This window comes from Monodon monoceros, unplaced genomic scaffold (genome assembly GCF_005190385.1).
Source record: "Monodon monoceros isolate NGI ecotype Baffin Bay Population unplaced genomic scaffold, NGI_Narwhal_1 Super_Scaffold_21, whole genome shotgun sequence".
NCBI lineage: Eukaryota > Metazoa > Chordata > Mammalia > Artiodactyla > Monodontidae > Monodon > Monodon monoceros.
Genome location: NW_021703778.1, coordinates 161979832 through 162001213, shown reverse-complemented (window position 1 = coordinate 162001213; position 21382 = coordinate 161979832). Strand labels below are relative to the sequence as shown.

The 21382-nt window shown below is 37.1% G+C and overlaps 1 protein-coding gene and 1 pseudogene across 1 annotated transcript in view; one reads left to right on the top strand and one right to left on the bottom strand.

Annotated features, from left to right (window-relative positions):
* Nucleotides 1-21382, top strand: part of CATSPERB (cation channel sperm associated auxiliary subunit beta) — a 128332-nt gene that overhangs the window by 12239 nt on the left and 94711 nt on the right. Inside the window, exons 4-6 of the mRNA XM_029236149.1 lie at nt 703-843; nt 5135-5195; nt 15310-15405. Of these exons, the coding sequence (XP_029091982.1) occupies nt 703-843; nt 5135-5195; nt 15310-15405 (298 nt within the window). The remainder of the gene's footprint in view (nt 1-702; nt 844-5134; nt 5196-15309; nt 15406-21382) is intronic.
* Nucleotides 13455-14505, bottom strand: LOC114905077 (annotated as a pseudogene).

Below are 21382 nucleotides of genomic sequence, written 5' to 3'. Positions count from 1 at the left end.
CCCATTAGAAAATAAGTTCCATTAGGTCAGGGGTTTTTGCCTGTTTGGTTTAATTCTGTTTCACCAGCACCTATAACACTGCCTGATTCATGCTAAGGGGTCAGTAAATATCTTTGGAATGAACATGTTTCCCCATTTTATAGATAGGGAAACTGAAATTCAGATAGGTAACTTGCCCAGAGTGATCTTAACTACTAGAAGAACTAAGTTAGATGAAGCTCTTCTTATCCATATTGGTTTTCAGGGAAATCCACCATTTGTGATTGCTACCTTTTCATATACCTTCTCAAAACTGGGAAATATTCAATAAAAATGCAGTAAAATGAGTTTTGCTTTATACATTTGCTTTTTTATTTAGACACAAAATAATGATTTTAATAAAATAGGAATTTCTACATGTGGTAGCATGTGACTTTGAGTCTATGTTTGTTAAACATAATAACTCTATGACCATTTCTATGACAGAAAAGATTATTATAGGATGAATTGAAACCTATGATGACACTGGCATAATAGGCTGATGGGTTTTGAAAGTGTACTTTTCAAAATAGATTTTTTTCCAAGTTAAAGACTAGAATTACTAGAGATAGCAATCTTCAGCAGCATCTACTTTTCATAGATTTCTCCTCACTTTCAAATTAATGTAAAATATGCTCCTCTCCATCAAATTGTCACTACTTGTTTTTTTTCTCTTTCCTAAAGAAAATCCAGTGTTTTTTCCAATCTGAAATTGAGCTTACTTCAAAGGAATTTCTAAGCGTGTTCACATCAGGAGGACTTGCTCCAAGCTTGGGAATCATAAATAGTACATATACGGGCATCTTTCACTTTAATTTAACTTTGGTAATTACATTTTACTTTATTTTGTGGTATGTTATTAACAAGAAGAATACTCTTCCTTTTAGCATGTGTTTTTAAAAACAGCTAGTCCAGTAATATTACATCTGTATGTGGTTTAAACCCAATAATACATTGTTATACTTTTTACTTTAAAGTCATTTTTTAAAGAAATTAAGAGAAGAAAAGAAAAAGATTCATGTGGGCTTTTTTTTTTTTTACTTTTTATTGCCATCCAGTGTCTTCAGCATAAAGAACTTGTAGCATTTCTTACAGTGCAGGTCTGCTGGCAATTAATTCTCTGGAAGTTGTTTCCCCTTTATTTCACCTTTTTGTGTGTGGGGGTAACAACTTCATTAAGATATAATTTACATACCATACAATTTGCCTATTTAAAGTGTACAATTAAATGGTTTTTAGTATATTCATAGAGTGCAACCATCACTACTATCTAATTTTAGAACACGTTCATCACTTCCAAAAGACAGCCCATACCCATTGACAATCACTCCGCATTCTACCTTCTACTCCCCAGTCTTAAGCAACCACTAATCTACTTTCTGTCTCTGTAGATTTGCTTATTCTGAACATTTCATGTAAATGAAGTCATATAATATGCAGTCTTCTGTGACTGGCTTCTTTCGGTTAGAATAACATTTTCAAGGTTCATCCATGTGATAGCATGTATCAGTACTTCATTTCTTTTTATTGCCAAATAACATCCCACTGTTTTGGTACCATATTTTGTTTATCCATTCATCAGTTGATGAACATTTGGGTTTTTCCCACTTTTTGGCTATTATGAATAATGCTGCTACGAACTTCTGTGTACAGTTTTTGTGTGGAAATTTTGGTTTTTTATTTCTCTTCTGTATATAACTAGAAAATGGAATTGCTAGGTTATAGGGTAACTCTATATTTAACCTTTTGAGGAACTGCCAGACTGTTTTCCACAGTGGTTGGACTCTTTTACGTACCCATCATCAGTATATTGGGGTTCAAATTTCCACATTCTCACCAACACTTGTTATTTTCTGTTTTTTGTTTTGTTTTGTTTTGTTATAGCCATCCCACTGGGTGTGAAGTGCTATCTCATTATATTTTGATTTGCATTTCCCTGATGATTAATGATGTTGAGCATCTTTTCATTGCTCAACAGTGTTTATTGGCCATTTGAATATCTTCTTTGTGAAGATATCTATATAGATTATTAATTAGGTTGTCTTTTTATTGTTGAGTTGTAAAAGTTCTTTATACATTCTCAATTCAAGTCCCTTATCAGACAAATGACTTGCGAATATTTTCTTCCATTCTGTGGGTGGATTTTTTATTTTCATGATACTGTCTTTTGATGCACAAAAATGTTTTTGATGAAGTCTTAGGTATCTATTTTTTCTTTTGTTGCTTATTCTTTTGGTGTCATAAATAGGAAACCATTGCCTAATCCAGAGTAATGGAGATTTACCCCTATGTTTTCTTCTGAGAGGTTCATAGTTTTACCTTTTACATTTAGGTCTTTGATATATTTTGAGTTGAATTTTGTGTGTGGTGTGGGGTAGGGGGGTCCACATTCATTATTTTGTATGTGGATATCCAGCTATCCTAGCACCATCTGTTGAAAATACTATTACTGTTTCCCTACTGAATTGTTTTGGCACTTTTGCTGAAAATCAATCAACTCTAAATGTGAGGGTTTATTTCTGGATTCTCAAATCTATTGCTTTGATCTATACATCTACCCTTATTCCAGTACCATGTTGTTTTGTTACTGCTGCTTTGTAGTAAGTTTTGAAATTGAGAAGGATGAGTCCTCCATCTTTGTTCTTCTTTTTCAAGATTGTTTTTGCTAGTCTCCATATAAATTTCACTAGTTTCCGTATGAATTTTAGGATAAACTTGTCAATTTTTACAAAGAAGCCAGCTGCAATTCTGATAGGGATTGTGTTGAGTCTGTAGATCAGTTTTGGGAGTATCACCATTTTAGTAATCTTCCAATCCATGAATATGGGTTGTCTTTCCATTTATTTACATTTTCTTGAATTTCTTTCAACAATTTTTCGTAGTTTTCAGAGTATAAGTTTTGCACTTGCTTTTTTTTTTTTTTTTTTTTTTTTGTGGTACGCGGGCCTCTCACTGTTGTGTCCTCTCCTGTTACGGAGCACAGGCTCCGGGCACAGTCTCAGCAGCCATGGCTCACGGGCGTAGCTGCTCCACGGCATGTGGTATCTTCCCAGACTGGGGCACGAACCTGTGTCCCCTGCATTGGCAGGCAGACTCTCAACCACTGCACCACCAGGGAAGCCCTGCACTTCTTTTATTAAATTTATGTCTAATATTTTATTCTTTTTGATGCTGTTGTAAGGAGAATTGCTTTCTTATTCTCATTTCCAGAGTGTTCTTTGCAAGTGTATAAAAAATACACTTAATTTTTGTATATTTATCTTATATCCTGAACTTGCTGAACTCATTTATAAATTCTAGTAGTTTTTAGTGGTCACCTTAGTTTTTGAATGATTATTTTGTCAGATATAGAATTGCTGGGTGACTTCATTTTCTTTCAGCATTTTGAATATGTCATTCTGCATTTTGAATATGTCACCTGATACCATTGTTTCTGAATGAGAAGTCAGCTATTAATTTTATTATTGTCCCCTGTATGTAATGTGTTATTTTTCTCTGGGTGCTTTTAAGATGTTCTCTTTGTATTTACCCTGAGAGGTTCTCTGGGCTACTTGGATTGAATTTGGAAAGTCTTCAACCACTATTTCTCCAAAGGAATGTTCTACCCTTTTCTCTGTCTCTTTGCCTGACTGGGACTCCAATTAGGCACATTTTGGAACACGTTTTATTGACCCACAGATCTCTACAGCTCCATTTATTTTTCTTTAATCATTTTCCACCTTTTTCAAATTGAATAATTTCAATTGTTATATATCTAAGTTCACTTATTCTTTCTTTCTTTTTTTAAATAAATTTATTTCTTTTATTTATTTATATTTGCGTTGGGTCTTTGTTGCTGTGCGCGGGCTTTCTCTGGTTGCGGCAAGCAGGGGCTACTCTTCGTTACGGTGCATGGGCTTCTCACTGTGGTGGTTTCTCTTGTTGCAGAGCATGGGCTCTAGGCACGCAGGCTTCAGTAGTTGTGGCATCCAGGCTCAGTAGTTGTGGCGCACGGACTTAGTTGCTCCACGGCATGTGGGATCTTCCTGGACCAGGGCTTGAACCCGTGTCCCCTACATTGGCAGGTGGATTCTTAACCACTGTGCCACTAGGGAAGCCCTAAGTTCACTTATTCTTTCTTTTGCCATCTCCAATCTATTGAACTCATCTAGTGAATATTTTATTTCAGTTATACTTTTCAGCCTCACTATTTCCATTTCGTTTCATTGTTGTATTTTTCATTTCGGTGCTGGATTTCCTATCCATTCCCTCATTAACACATTTTCCTTAAATCCGTTTGCATATTCGTAATAGCTGCTTTGAAGTCTTCATCTGTATCTGAACTCATTCTGAGTCAGTTTATGGTTTATCTTCTTTTCCCTGAATATCAGTTACATGTTCTCGTTTCTTTCCATGTCTTGTCATTTTTGGGAGAAAAGTGGACATTGAAGATAATAAGCTGTAACAACTCTGGATTCTGCTATTTTCTTATAAGAATTTGCTGATGTTTTTGTTGGTGGTGGTCTAAAAGGCTATTAATTGCCCTGGCACAAATTGCCAAATGTCTTACCTATGGTTTCAGCAACTGCTATCTCTGCTCAGTTCTACTACCTTCCACTGCTGACTTTTTTTTTCACATGGCCTTCTGAGGATCTCCCCGGCACTTGTGTTGCCCAAGGATATGGACAGAGTTTATATTTAACTCTTAGATCATTATTTTTAAAGTTCCCTTGTGCCTGGGATTTTCCTCTTACATTCCTAAATTTTCTGTCAGCAGCAGCTTCTGTCCTCTGACACATCAAGCCAGTAATGCTTCAGCTTTGTGCTGTCTGAGCTTGGCTGTATGATATTCCGTTTTGTGGCTATATTCTTACACGTAACTGATGAATACTTTAGTTATTTCCAATCTTGTACTCTCACAAACAATGATGAAAAATATCCTTGAACACATTTCATTTCACACATATGTGAGTATAATGCAGGATAAATTCCCAAGAGTGAAATTGCTGGGTAAAGGACATATACATTGGATGTTTTTGTTTAATTTTAGTTTTTAAAATATAGGGTAGAATATGCCAAAATAAGTGTTGCTATTAACATTGTAAAACACTGTTTTCTGATGTCTTCTTTGTTCAAGTTCAGTGATCGAGTTTATTGGTTGATTGATATTCCCAGAGAAAACATTACAAAAAATACAGGTAAGAATGATCTGAATTCACTATTTTACACATGGGTCTGGATTGACAAATTTACCAAATAAAAAACATTTATTATGTTAAAAAATTATGTTATTTCATGTTAATGTCTCCTGTGGTATTTGGGATATACATACTTACTAAAAACTAGTGATTCATCTGAAATTCAAATTTAACTGGGCTTCCTGTATTTTACCTGGCAGTTATATTATAGATAGATGGTTCTGACATACATAGCATTTATATTATTCTTTAGTTAAAGTAAACTCATTTTCTAGAACTTGAAATTCATAGTATTGAGAAAGTCAGGTACCAATTAATTTTAATGAAATGGAATCATTAATTTTAAAATGTAATATGTAGTGTATTAGTTTACCATTGGGTCTACTATTAAATGCTATGTGGCAACCTAGGTTATATACTACTGTAAATACCAAGAAGGAAAGAGCAGGAAAGTCAAATTCCAGAAGGTGTGAGTATTGAGCTAGTGAACTGAGCTAGTAGATCTTCAGGCATGAGATACAGACCCATAGTTTAAAAATGATAAAGGGTATATTATTCTAATATGGTAGGTGTAAGAAATAGAAACCATCCTGACCTCGCTAAAGGAAAAAGACTAAATTTCTTTTTGTTGTGGAACCCAAAGACAAAAGTGAAGCCAGATTATAAGAAGGAATTAGAAGTAAGAAATGGAGAACCATCAAGAACCCAGGGAATAATTTCACCCTGTTTCTCTTATCTGTATTTTCTGTACATCTATAATTATTTTTCCTTTCATGCAGACTAGTTTCCTAAAGCTGCCTCACTGCTGTCAAAGTTTTATATATATTTCCTAGGGGCCAGCCCAATTCCAAATCCCCAGGGGAGTATCTTCAATTGGCCTAGAATTGATCCTGCACCCACTTGTGTGCCAGTCAAATGTAGCAGGTGATGATGAATTGGGACAGTGAGATGGTGGGATCATACAGGCAAACCCCTCTAAGTATGGGAAAGTTAAAGGACGAACCAAATTGTGTGTCCTACAGAGTAAACGGCAGGGGGAAAGTGAGAATAAGGCAGAAAGGATAGAAAAGACTCTATACAAGGAAGCATCAAAGATAAAAACTGCAAAAGAAGCCCCAGTATTATAACAGCTAACATGGATTATAGCACTATTTTTATCCTTTATTTATCTCAATTTTTTCAAATTAATCTATCGGAACTTTTTGTGATTTTTTTTCAAGGAATTCATCCTGAAGATTGTACTCCTTTAAAAAAAAAAAGGGAGTACAGTCTAATGATGGATTGTTCTAGCTGCTTGCCTAATATTGACATTAGTTTGACAATCGAAGAAGTGAAGATCACTTGTTATTTTCACTTCTTCTATTTATAAAATTTAATTTCAGAAATGCATTGATTCTAAGATCACCCAGGCAAGAACAAAGGTGATCTGAAAACTTAAGTATTTTATGGAAAGAGACCAAATGATCTCTGCCTATCTTGACACAACTTCTGGATTGAGTAAAAAGAAATATATTTGAGCTTATAATGTAATAGAAGAGAATGGTCTAATGTTAGTAATATGCTAGAAATCATGAAAGAAAATCTTAAGGGGGAAGGAGACCATATTTGCTCATTCACTTTTTACTCCTTAATCATATCTTATTTGCTGCCATGCCATGAATTTGAGTATTATGTATCTGTAAAATCTTGGGAAGGGTAGTTTACGTAACATCAACCAGCAAAGGTAGCAAAATAATCATCATAGTAGTAGTAGAACTTGCCGGTAGCATTTACTGAATTCTTATATTTTCAGCATGACTCTAAACACTTTACCTAACTAAATTCATTTATTACTCAATGTGTGTTAGTTACTATTGTTAGCTCCATTTTCGAATGATTTAACTGAGGCCTATGGAGCCATATGGAGATTTGGTGATAGCTAGAAAGTGGTGAAGGCAGTCTGAAGTTCGAACTACCTAGAACTGTTGAAGGTAAAAAGAGTCCCTCCTTAATTTATACTTCACAATTTGTTCTTTTTTCATTCTAAAATAAGGTATAATTTACATTCAGTAAAATATACCCTTTTTAGTGCCTAGCTCTATAAATTTTCACAGATGTATACAATTGTGTAATCATTAATCGAGATTTAGAACAATTCCATCATCCAGTAAAATTACCCCACCAGTAATGAACTCTGTCTCGTGAACCCCAGGAACCACGGATCTGTTTTCTGTTCCTATTGTTTTGTTTATTCCAGAGCCATATAAATGGAATCATCAAATATGTAGTCTTTTGAGTCTGGCTACTTTCACTTAGCATAATTCATTTGAGATTCACTATGTTGTAGTTTTTTCTGTTTTCTTACTGGGTAGTATTCCACTGTATGGATGTACCATAGTTTATTTTGTTGCAGGGCATTTGGATTTTTTCAGTTTTTGGCAATTATGAATAAAGCTGCTGTAGGCATTCTCATACAGATTCTTGTGGTGAACACAAATTTTTGTTGCATTTGGCTAATACCAGATAGTAGGATTACTGTGTCATATGGTAAGTGTAAGTTTAACTGTATAAGAAATTATCAAACTATTTTCCAAAGTAGCAGTATCATTTTGCATTCTCACCACCAGGTTATCTGGATCCATGCCAGCACTTAGTATATATAAGTGTATGTGTATGTTTGTATACATGTATACATATACATTTATACATATATGTATATTTATACAATATGTATATATGTATACTTATATATAAATATATTTTAATATGTATAAATATGTTTGTATTTAATTTAGCCATTTTAATAGGTGTAGAGTGATATTTAATTGTGGTTTTAATTTGCATTTCCCTAATAACTAATGACAACGAACAACCTTTTTTGTGCTTATTTGCCATTTGGTGAATTATCTATTCAAATCTTTTGCAAGTTCATTGTATGTTCTGGATACAACTCCTTTATCAGATATATGATTTATAAATATTTTCTCCTAGTCTATGGCTTGTATTTTTAATCTCTTAAGAATGTCCTTTGTAGATTAGAGTTTTTAATTTTGATGAAGTCTAATTTATCAGTTTTTTATTTTATGGATTGTACTTTTGGCATCATACCTAAGAAGTCTTTGCCTAACCAACAAAAAAGTTCTCCTATATTTACTTCTAGAAGTTTATGGTTCTAGGTTTTGTATTTAGGCCTATGACGGAATTTAAGTTAGTTTTTGTACATTATATGGACTGAGGGTAATTTGGGGGAAATATGGATATCCAATTATTCCACCACCTTTGTTGTAAAAGCTATTTTGTGTCCACTGAGTTGCTATTTCTGGGCTCTCTATCCTTTACCAATGCCACACTTGATTACTTTAGCTTTATAAATAATAAGCTTATAATGAGTAATATTAACCCTTCAACTTTGATCTTTTTCTTTTGTTCTTTTAGTTCTTTTGTCTCTCCATGTAAATTTTACAATCAGTTTGCTTAGTTCTACAAAAAATTCTGCTGTGATTTTTTTAATCTCAATCAGAATTGCATTGAATCTATAGATTAGTTTAGGGGGAACTGACGTCTTAACAATATTGAGTCTTCCAATCCATGGACACAGTATATCTCTCCATTTATTTACATCTCCTCTGACTTATTTCATCAGGGTTTTGTCGTTTTCAGCATAGAGATCTTGCATATACTTTAAGAAATTTATATCTAAGTATTTCATGGGTTTGATGTTACTTTAAATGGTTTTTTTTTTTTTTTTCGGTACGTGGGCCTCTCATTGTTGTGGCCTCTCCCTTTGCGGAGCACAGGCTCCAGATGCGCAGGCTCAGCGACCATGGCTCACGGGCCTAGCCGCTCCGCGGCATGTGGGATCTTCCCAGACCAGGGCACGAACCCATGTCCCCTGCGTTGGCAGGCGGACTCTCAACCACTGCGCCACCAGGGAAGCCCTAAATGGTTATTTTTAATATTTTAATTTCCAATTGTTCATTAATAATATGTAAATATGTAATTGATTTTTGTAGATTGACCTTATATCTTGCAACTTTGTTAAATTCACTTATTAGTTCTAGTAGTCTTTTGTATATTCTTTGGGATTTTCTACATGGATAAACATCCATCTAGAAATAGAGATAATTTTATATATTTCTTCCATTCTAATATGATTCATTTTATTTATTTATATATGTATTTACTTACGTACTTACTTGTTTATCTTTGCCTTATTGTGCTGGTGGGATCTCCAGTACAATGTTGAATAGGAATGGTGAGAGAGGACATCTCTGCCTTGTTTCCAACTTTAGGGAGAGAATATTCAGCCTTTCCTCATTAAGTATGATGTTATCTGTAAGTATTTTGCAGATGCCTCTTATCAGGTTAAGGAAGTTCCCTTCTATTCCTAGTTTGCTGAGTTCAAGAATTGGTGTTGAATTCTGTTAAATGCTCTTTCTGCATCTATTGAGATGATTATGAGGATTTTCTTCTTTCATCCCATGATATGAAGAATTCCATTGATTCGTTTTTGAATTCTCAACCAGCCTTGCAATCCTAGGATAAACAGCTCTTAGTTACGATGCATTATCCTTTTTGTGTATTGCTGGACTCATTTGGCTAGTGGGTTCTTGGGGTTATCAGTCTGGAGTTTTATTTTCTTGTAATACCTTTATCTCGTTTCGGTATCAGGTAATGCTGTCTTTATCAAATGAGTTGCTTAGCTGCTGCTGCTGATGAACGCTGGGGGCGGGGCGGTGCTCAGCTTTAAGCTGAAAACCAAGGGCACACAGGGCTTTGGGCAGGAGTTGAGGGAGCCCAGCACAGGTGATACCAGACTTGAGTTCATACTGAGCTTAAGAAACTTTAGAATCTTCATTGCCCTGGGGAACCTTCCATGAGTCCCACAGGATCCTGCTGTTGGCTCTTGAGCCCCAGATATGGAACCCGGAAGACACGCGCTTCAGACACCAAGTCTCCATTCCTCTGTTCCCTACGAGTTCAAGAATGTTTTTGACGGGAAAGCCAAGCCAGTGACCTTTTCAGAAAACCCAGGCTCGTGGTAGGTGGGAAAACGTTGATGCACATGGTTTTCCAGCCACATCACTGTTTTCATTTCAAAGGTATTTCCACTTTGATTTCTGAACTGAAATGCTGTCTATAAGGAGTATCAGGAGGGCTCGTGTAAGGGGCTGATAACACTGCATTCTCCATAGACAAAAGGACTTATCTAGATCGTTTTTATCATATTGGAATCCGTCTTCCAACAAGCTCTTACTAGAAAGTTGTTTCTATTTCTTGATTTTCTTTTAAATAATCATCTTTTGGTCTGAATTACACAGATTTTTAAAAATCGTTTTTATCCAGGAATCTGAGCAGAAAATTTAGTTTCTGAGTTTCATGGTAGCCTCTTTATTGGACAGTGTTTATGAGTAAGGAACAAGTTCATTGTTTCTGGGTCTGACAGCAGTGCTGGGACCAGCAAGGATCCCTTTGTCTACATTCCTTCCTGGTGGGATCCGGCTCTGCTTGCCAGGTGGGGTCGTCTCCAGGACTTTAAGAGTGAAGTATTGCTGAGTCCCACGGAAAACAGTTGGCAGATGCAGACAGGGGTGTTTTGAGAAAGTTTGCCTTGCCTTGAAGCCCTCTGTTAAATAAAGGCAATTTGGGGGCTATTAGCTATACAATTGCTAGAATGAAAGTGACTTATGTGGTGATATTGGGACTGAGTTCTAAAAGCTTGGGTTTCTGGATCTGCTTTTTAAGTGGGTGAATTCAAGGTGGGAAAACAATGAGCCTCATTCTAGGAAATACGGCGTTTTGCACAGAAGCTTCTTTCAAAGGGAGTCCTGGTTTAATTGCCAAAATGAAACGAAGGTGGGCGCTGTCCATAATCTCACAGGTGTTTGATTTGCTTGTGGTTTTTGAAATCCTGACTGGTAGGTAAACCTGGTCAGAGGACAAAGTAAGTATGTAGGCTTTTAGATCTAAATTGCATTGAAATAAAGCTCATTTCTAAAAAGGGAAATACATAAATAAATATGAGTTGAGAAGAGTTCCCTCCTATATTATGGAAGAATTTTTGCAGAATTGGTATTTTTTTCACTAAATGTTTGGTGGTATTCACCAGTGGAGTTTTCTGGGCATGGAGTTTTCTCTGTGGGAAGGATTTTAACTACAAATTCAATTTCCTTAATAGATATGGGAACATTCAAGTTTTCTGTTTTTTCTGAAGTGACTTTTGGCAGTTTGTATCTTTCAAGGAACTTGTCCATTTCATCTAAATTGTTGAATTTGTAACTTAGGTGTTTTTGTGATATTCTTTTATTAACCTTAAAGGGTCTATAGTGATGTGCCCTATTTCATCTTATTGACATTTGCATCTTTATTTCCTTCTTGATTCGTCTGGCCTGGTGGAAGCTCATCAACATTATTGACCCTTTCAAAGAAGCATCTTTAGATTTCATTGATTGTGATTATTGTTTTTCTGGTCTTCATTTCATTGATTTCACTGTTTCATCCTTCTACTTCCTTTGGGATTCATTTGCTCCTTTTTTTCTAGTTTCTTAAGTTGGGGACCTTTAGATCAGCAGGTGGCAAACTACAGTTTGCAGATCAAATTTGGTCTGCTGCCTGTTTTTGTAAGTAAGTTTTTTTTTTTTTTTTTTTTTTGTAAATAAGTTTTATTGGAACACAGCTGTGCTCATATATTTATGTTTTCTATAGTTGCTTGTTGGCTACCATGGCAGAGTTGAAGTGTTGAGACAGAGACCATATGGCCCACAAAACCCCAAATATTTACTATTTGACACTTTATAAGGCCAGTACTATCTTTTAATCCCTGTTTCAGATAATTGATTTGAGATCTTTCTATTTTAATATATTTTACTACTATATATTTCTCTTTAGCACTGCTTTATCTGCATCTCATAAATTTTTATGTGTTTTCATTTTCTTTCAAAATATTTTCTAATTCCCCATGCCACTTTCTCTTTGACCTGTGGTTATTCAGAAATGTGTTGTAAAATGTCCATATATCTGGGAATTTTCCAGATATCTTTCTGTTACTGATTTTTCTAGATTAATTCTATTATGTTCTGAGAACATATTTTGTATGATCATTTGTTAAGATGGTTTTTATGGCCTATTTGGTGAATCTTCCCTGTGCACTTGAAAAAAATACTTACTTTGTTGTTTGTCACTGGAGTGCTCTATAAGTGTTTATTGGGTCAGTTGGTTGATAGTGTTATTCAGCTTTTCTATATCCTCACTCATTACTCAGTTACTTAGAGAGGAGTGTTGAAATATCCAACTATAACTGTTGATTTGTTTATTTCTCCTTTTAGTCTTATTAGGTTTTTGTTTGTTTGTTTGTTTGTTTTGGCCATGCTGCACGGCTTGTGGGATCTCATTTCCCCGACCAGGTATCGAACCTGGGCCACTGCAGTGAAAGCCTGGAATCCTAACCACTAGACTGCCAGGGAAATCCCCAGTTTTATCAGCTTTTGATTCATGTATTTGGAAGCTCTGTTAGGCATGTGCACATTTAGGGCTGTCATACCTTTTCAGTGAATTGATCCCTTTATCATATGTATTTTTCCTCTTTATTCTTGATATTACCTTGATCTGAAGTCTCCTTTGTCAGATACTGATATAGCCATTACACCTTTCTTTTGATTAGTATTTGCATAAGATATATTTTTCATTCTTTTACATTTTTTCCCCAAGACAACTTTTAGAACACATTAAGCAACAGAATAGAAGTACACAAGTGAATTTTAAAGTAAAATCAGTGCATCAATGAGTGTGATCTAACACAAAAGTACAGATGCCTCACATGGTGGAGGAAGGCATAAATCTAAACCAGAGATTGGAGGAGAGATGCATATAAGGGAGGAAGGACCTTGGCATACTGACTTATCAAGGTAGATTCAACTGATGTCTTTAACTTCCAAATACCTTGGTCCCTAATTGGTAGTCTGAGATAAGCATGATACTTGGTCACAAAGAGCAACAGTAGGTATCTGCTGTGTCTGGAAAGGGGAAGAAGTTCAGAATCCTGAAGAGACTGTGGACACTCAACTCTATAATAATGAGGTGGAGGGTATGAGGCTACAAGAACCATAGGGAGACTACGCTCTTCTATGTCAGGCACTAACCACACTGCAGCAAGGTACAATGAAAAATTACTCAAGTTACTAGTTTACTGGAAGAACAGGAGTAGGTGTAGGAAGGACTCCATGGAAAACGTCCAGCTGATATAGAGAAAATAAACATTCGATCAGTGGAATAACTATGGTGCTATTTTTCAGAATAGGTACCATCACCGTAGTCACTGATCTAATGGATGTGTCTTCTTAACCCAAAGTAACAAAGGTTTTAACAGCCAGATAGCCCTCTTTTCTGTAACTCTTGGTGCAGTTCTATTGTTGTTCTCACTGAGTTGTTAAATAGCATATGAAACAGATATGAGGTCACATAAACTACCTGAATAGGTTTGCCTAGAGCTTTGGCATTGACCTCTTCAACTTCCACCTCTGGGTCTACCAGTTGACACTGTTCACACAGTCTCTTGGCTGCTTCATATACATCTTCCATTGTATGAGCCACATTACAGGTGGGATTAATATTTCCTGTGTGTTTAGGATGAGCAGGGTTAGTATCACCACCAAACAGAAGTGTGTGCCAGTTAATATGCATGTGGAAAGAGATACAGTTGGTATAAAACCAATCCAGAAAATATTGGCTCTTACTGCTGTTGAAACCCATACTTTCCCTTACATTCGATCACTCCATGTACCATTATAGGAACCACATTGTTGTTTCTATTTGTGATTTTTATCAAGACTTGTATAAAGTTATACAAGACCTGTGGATTCTCAGTGCTCTTATTTTCATATTTCAGAAGTTCAAGAAAGCTATGCCTATACCAACTTGGAACCAGGCACACTGAAGTCCAGTTGTTACCCATCAGAAGATTGACTTCTCTCATTGTGTTGGCCAGTTGTGCAGGAAGCTCCTTTTGTAGAAACATATAGGATATTTTCTCACACCATTATCTTTCCCCCAATCCAGGAATTGCTTGATAAAGAGCAGTGACAGCAAGAAGCATAAATAGCACTTGATCTACTTATTTAGCTGTTTAAGCAGCCACTAGAAGAGCCATATCCTCGCCAGGGTGGTGCACAGATCCACCTAGAGGCCTGGATGGACATGAGGGCTTGTGTAGCTGAGCTGTTCGGGTCAGGCATGTTCTTCGTGAGCATGCCCTGGTTTCAGCCTCGACTTATGGGTACAACTGCTGCAGCACCCAGGCTGAGTTCATCACCTTGGCTTCCCCAGGCCCACCCATTCTTTAACTTTTAACTCAGTTATGCTTTTGTATTTAAAGTGGGTTTCTTAGAGTTAGCATATCTTTCAGTCTTGATTTTCACATCTAATCTGGAAATCTGTCTTTTAATTAGTATTTTTAGGCCATTTACATTTAATGCAATTTTTAGTATGGTTGTACTGAAATCTACCATTAGGGTTTTTTCTATTCTATCTCTTCTGTTTTACTTTTCTTTTTCTTTCTTCATCCATATTAATTATTTTTTATGATTCTGTTTTGTCTCAGCTATTGGTTTATTATTCTTTAAAGAAATTTTTTGGTGTTTGCCCTAAGGTTTATACTATTTATTTTATTTTATTTATTTATTTTTGGCCATGCCACACAGTTTGTGGGATCTTAGTTCCCTGACCAGGGATTGAACCTGTGCCCTGGGCAGTGAAAGCACAGAGTCCTAACCACTGGACCACCAGGGAATTCCTGATATACTAAATATTTTAATTAATCATGGTCTACTTTCAAAAAATATTATACCACTTCACCTGAAGTGTCACAATTTGCTTCTTACCAAGCTACAAGAGCTCTCAGAGAAAAATTATAATCTAAAATATTATTGTCTGGGTTCATTGCTGTATTGGTAAGATCACTTCATAATTCTTTTTTCCTTATTTTATCATCAAAATGTTTGCTGGGAAAACATATATAAATGCAATCAAAATGATTGGGAAATAAAAGGTAATTGTGGTCGGTAATGTTCATATAGTCTTAAATTTCACCAACGTGACATACAAAAAAATAGCTGATTGTTTGCCTTTTGTTTTCAAACAGATATTGCAGCTGTAGAAGAATGGTTAGTAAGGATCACTTTGCAACATGGATTAAATATTTATACTACTGAAGGAACACTATTGGATAGTGTTCGAGGTAAATGCCAGTAGATAAAAGTGAAGTGAAAATTTGTAATATTCTTTCAACAAACCTTGTAAGCTATGACACGCCAGACTCTGTGCTAAGTGCTAGAGATAGATAAATAAGAGATGATCATGACTCTTGAAGGGCTTACAATCTGATGAGGCAAAGAATTAAATACACATGGGTAATTGTTAATAGAGCTCAGTAAAGAGTGCTATAGAGGGCTTCCCTGGTGGCGCAGTGGTTGAGAGTCTGCCTGCCAATGCAGGGGACGCGGGTTCGTGCCCTGGTCTGGAAGGATCCGCGGAGCGGCTAGGCCCATGAGCCATGGCCGCTGATCCTGCGCGTCCGGAGCCTGTGCTCCGCAATGGGAGAGGCCACAACAGTGAGAGGCCCGCATACCGCAAAAAAAAAAAAAAAATGTGTTATAGAAATGTGGAAATATATGTTTTCTATAGCCATATTGGGGGGTCATCATAAACAATTGGCTTTATAGAGTTAGTTTTTGCATCTTCTATAAAGATGTTATAGAAGATATTGTTTATTGCATCACAGTCTACTTTATGAGGACCATCAAGCAAAAAGTTTTGCTCAGTCTTAGTAAGAACATTTGTATTTCTTCATAAAAAAATTGGTTGTTTTAAAGTTATGAGCACTGAGGCATATAACTGACTAGGCTTTTCTTTTTCAATTGTCTGATCTACAGCCCAATTTTTGGGTCAGCCATAGTATATAGAAAAAAACCTCCATCCTGGAGTTTGTATTTATTCTCATTTTCCTCACCTTCCCTTTTTACTTTTATTCTTTTGCACCCGCTTTGATATGGTGCTATGTAGAAGCCAGAGTAAAAATAAATATTTCATCTTATGGAAAGAAACACCTGGGTAGCTTTAAGAAAATAATGATGATTCAGGGCCAAAATGGTGAAGTAGGAAGACCCTGAACTCACCTCCTTCCATAGGCACACCAAAATTACAACTATTTACAGAGCAACTATCTATGAGAATGACCAGAAGACTAGCAAAAAAGATTTCCCACAGCTAAGCAAATAAAGAAGGAACCAAAATATAATGAGTGGGAGGGGTAGAGACACTGTATAGTCAAGACCAACATCCCCAGGTAGGCAACCCACAAATGAGAGGATAATCACACTTTCAGAGGTCCTCCCTAAGGAGCAAGGGGTCCAAACCTCACATTAGGCTCCCTAGACCAGGGGTCCTGCACTGGGAAGACAAGCCCCCAGAACATCTGGCTTTGATAGCTAGTGGGACTTGTGTGTGGGAGAGCCAGAGAGCTGTGAGAAACAGAGACTCTGCTCTGAAAGGGCACACACGAAATCTAACATGCTCTGAGTCTCAGTGCAGAGGCAGTAATTTGAAAAGAGTCTGGGTCAGACCCACTTAAGAGATCATCAACTTAAAATAATCATGTATATTATCATGTAAATAATAAAATACATAGGTTGTTATATATGAACCTCATGGTACCCACAAACCAAAAACCTATGATGGATAAACAAAAAAGAGAAATGAATCCAAACATAATACTAAAGATAGTCATCAGGCACAAAGGAAGAGAGCAAAAGAAGAAGAGAGGAACAGAAAAGAGAAAAAAACCCACAAAACCAGAAAACAATGAACAAAATGGTAATAAGTATATACGTTTCAATAATTTTGCTTTAAATGCAAATGGACTAAATGCTCCAATAAAAACATAGTGGCTGAATGGATTAAAAAACAAAAACACAAGAATTCACATTGTTAAAATGACCATACTGCCCAAAGCAATCTACAGATTCAATGCAATCACTGTCAAAATACTAATGGTGTGGGGGAACTTCAAGACAGAGGAGGAGTAAGATATGGAGATCACCTTCCTCCCCACAAATACATCAAAAATACATCTACATGTGGAACAACTCCTACAGAGCACCTACTGAACAATGGCAGAAGACCTCAGACTTCCCGAAAGGCAATAAACTCCCCATGTACCTGAGTAGGGCAGAAGAAAAATGGAAAAACAGAGACAAAAGAGTAAGAATGAGACTTGTACCTCTGGGAGGGAGCTGTGAAGGAGGAAAATTTTCCACACACTAGGAAGCCCCTTCACTGGTGGAGATGGGGGATGGGCGGTGGGGAAGCTTCGGAGCCACGGAGGAGAGCACAGCAACAGGGGTGCAGAGGGCAAAGCAGAGAGATTCCCACACAGAGGATCAGTACTGACCAGCACTCACCAGCCCGAGAGGCTTGTCTGCTCACCTGCTGGGGCAGGTGGGGGCTGAGAGCTGAGGCTCGGGATTCGGAGGTCAGATCCCAGGGATAGGACTGGGGTTGGCTGAGTGAACACAGCCTGAAGGGGGCTAGTGTGACACAGCTAGCCGGGAGGGAGTCTGGGAAAAACTCTGGACCTGCCCAAGAGGCGAGAGACCATTGTTTCAGGGTGCATGAGGAGAGGGGATTCAGAGCACCACCTAAACGAGCTCCAGAGATGGCACGAGCTGTGGCTATCAGTGCAGACACCAGAGATGGGCATGAGACGCTAAGGCTGCTGCTGCAGCCACCAAGAAGCCTGTGTACAAGCACAGGTCACTCTCCACACCTCCCCTCCTGGGAGCCTGTGCAGCCCGCCACTGCCAGGGTTCCATGATCCAGGGACAACTTCCCTGGGAGAACGCACGGCACGCCTCAGGTTGTTACAATGTCATGCCAGCCTCTCCCGCCACAGGCTCGCCCCACATTCCATACCTCTCCCTCCCCCCAAGCCTGAGTGAGCCGAGCCCCCTAATCAGCTGCTATTTTAACCCTGTCCCGTCTGGGTGGGAACAGATGCCCTCAGACGACCTACACGCAGAGGCGGGGCCAAATCCAAAGCTGAACCCCGGGAGCTGTGCGAACAAAGAAGACAAAGGGAAATTACTCCCAGCAGCCACAGGAGCAGCAGATTAAATCTCCACAACTTCATATACCCTGCATCTGTGGAATACCTGAATAGACAACGAATCATCCCAAAATTGAGGCAGTGGACTTTAGCAGAAACTGTAGACTTGGGGTTTGCTTTCTTCATCTAATTTGTTTCTGGCTTTATGTTTATCTTAGTTTAGTATTTAGAGCTTATTATCATTGGTAGATTTGTGCATTTATTTGGTTGCTCACTTCCTTTTATATATATATATTTTTTCCTTTTTCTCTTTTCCTGAGTGTGTATGTTTCTTTGTGTGACTTTTGTCTGTATAGCTTTGCTTTTACCATTTGTACGAGGGTTCTCTCTGTTTTTTTTGTTGTTGTTGTTTGTTTGTTTTTGTATAGTTTTTAGCACTTGTTATCTGGTGGATTAGTTTTTTGGTTTGGTTGCTCTCTCTTTTTGTTTTATTACTTTTTAATTTTTTTATTTTTAACAATATTTTTTATCTTAATAACTTCATTTTATTTTTCTTTCTTTCTGTCTCTTTTTTTTTCTCCCTTGTCTTCTGAGCCATGTGTCTGACAGGGTCTTGGTCCTCCAGCTGGGTGTCAGGCCTGAGCCTCTGAGGTGGGAGAGCCGAGTTCAGGACATTGGTCCACCAGAGACCTCACAGCCCCACGTAATATCAAACAGCGAAAGCTCTCCCAGAGATTTCCATCTCAACACTAAGACCCAGCTCTATTCAATAACCATCCAGCTACAGTGCTGGACACCCTATGCCAAACAACTAGCAACACAGGAACACAACCTCACCCATTAGCATAGAGGCTGCCTAAAATCATAATAAGTTCACAGGCACCCCAAAACACATCACTGGACTTGGTCCTGGCCAACAGAAAGAAAAGATCCAACCTCATCCACCAGAACACAGGCACCAGTCCCCTCCACAAGAAAACCTACACAACCCACTGAACCAACCTTACCCACTGGGGGCAGACACCAAACACAACAGGAACTACAAACCTGCAGCCTGCGAAAAGGAGACCCCAAACACAGTAAGTTAAGCAAAATGAGAAGACAGAGAAAGACACAGCAGATGAAGGAGCAAGGTAAAAACCCACCAGACCAAACAAATGAAGAGGAGATAGGCAGTCTACCTGAAAAAGAATTCAGAGTAATGATAGTAAAGATGATCCAAAATGCTAGAAATAGAATGGAGAAAATACAGGAAATGTTTAACAAGGACCTAGAAGAACTAAAGAGCAAACAAACAATGATGAACAACAGAATAAATGAAATTAAAAATTCTCTAGAAGGAATCAATAGCAGAATAACTGAGAAAGAAGAGTGGATAAGTGACCTGGAAGAGAAAATAGTGGAAATAGCTACCACAGAGCCGTATAAAGAAAAAAGAATGAAACGAATTGAGGACAGTCTCAGAGACCTCTGGGACAACATTAAACGCACCAACATTTGAATTATAAGGGTCCCAGAAGAAGAGAAAAAAAAAGGGACTGATAAAATATTTGAAGAGATTATAGTTGAAAACTTCCCTAATATGGGAAAGGAAATACTGAATCAAGTCCAGGAAGCACAGAGAGTCCCATACAGGATAAATCGAAGGAGAAACACTCCAAGACACATATTAATAAAACTACCGAAAATTAAATACAAAGAAAAAATATTAAAAGCAGCAAGAGACAACCAACAAATAATATACAAGGGAATCCCCATAATGTTAACAGCTGATCTTTCAGCAGAAATGCTGCAAGCCAAAAGGGAGTGGCAGGGCATATTTAAAGTGATGAAAGGGAAAAACCTACAACCAAGATTACCCAGCATGGTACTCATTCAGATTAGACTGAGAAATTAAAACCTTTACAGACAAGCAAAAGCTAAGAATTCAGCATCACCAAACCAGCTTTACAACACATGCTAAAGGAACTTCTCTAGGCAGGAAACACAACAGAAGGAAAAGACCTACAATAACAAACCCAAAACGATTAAGAAAATGGTAATAAGAACATACATATTGATAACTACCTTAAATGTAAATGGATTAAATGCTCCAACCAAAAGGTATAGACTGGCTGAATGCATACAAAAACAAGACCCATATATATGCTGTCTACAAGAGACCCACTTCAGACCTAGGGACACATACAGACTGAAAGTGAGGGGATGGAAAAAGATATTCCATGCAAATGGAAATCAAAAGAAAACTGGAGTAGCAATTCTCATATCAGACAAAATAGACTTTAAAATAAAGACTATTACAAGAGACAAAGAAGGACACTACATAATGATCAAGAGATCAATCCATGAAGAAGATATAACAATTGTAAATATTTATGCACCTGACATAGGAGCACCTCAATAAATAAGGCAAATGCTAACAGCCATAAAAGGGAAAATTGACAGGAACACATAGTAGGGGACTTTTAACATCCCACTTTCACCAATGGACAGATCATCCAAAATGAAAATAAATAAGGAAACACAAGATTTAAATGATACATTAAACAAGGTGGACTTAACTGATATTTGTAGGACATTCTATCCAAAAACAATAGAATTCACTTTCTTCTCAAGTACTCATGGAACATTCTCCAGGATAGATCATATCTTGGGTCAAAAATCAAGCCTTGGTAAATTTAAGAAAATTGAAATCATATCAAGTATCTTTTCTGACCACAACACTATGAGAATAGATATCAATTACAGGAAAAAATCTGTAAAAGATACAAACACGTGTAGGCTAAACAGTACACTACTAAATAACCATGAGATCACTGAAGAAATCAAAGAGGAAATAAAAAAATACATAGAAACAAATGACAATGAAAACATGCCAACCGAAAACCTATGGGAGGCAGCAAAAGCAGTTCTAAGAGGGAAGTTTATAGCAATACAATTCTACCTCAAGAAACAGGGAAAATCTTAAATAAGCAACCTAACCTTACATATAAAGCAATTAGAGAGAGAATAATAATAAAAAAAAAAGCACGAGGAAAGAAATCATAAAGATCAGATCAGAAATAAATGAAAAAGAAATGAAGGAAATGATAGCAAAGATCAATAAAACTGA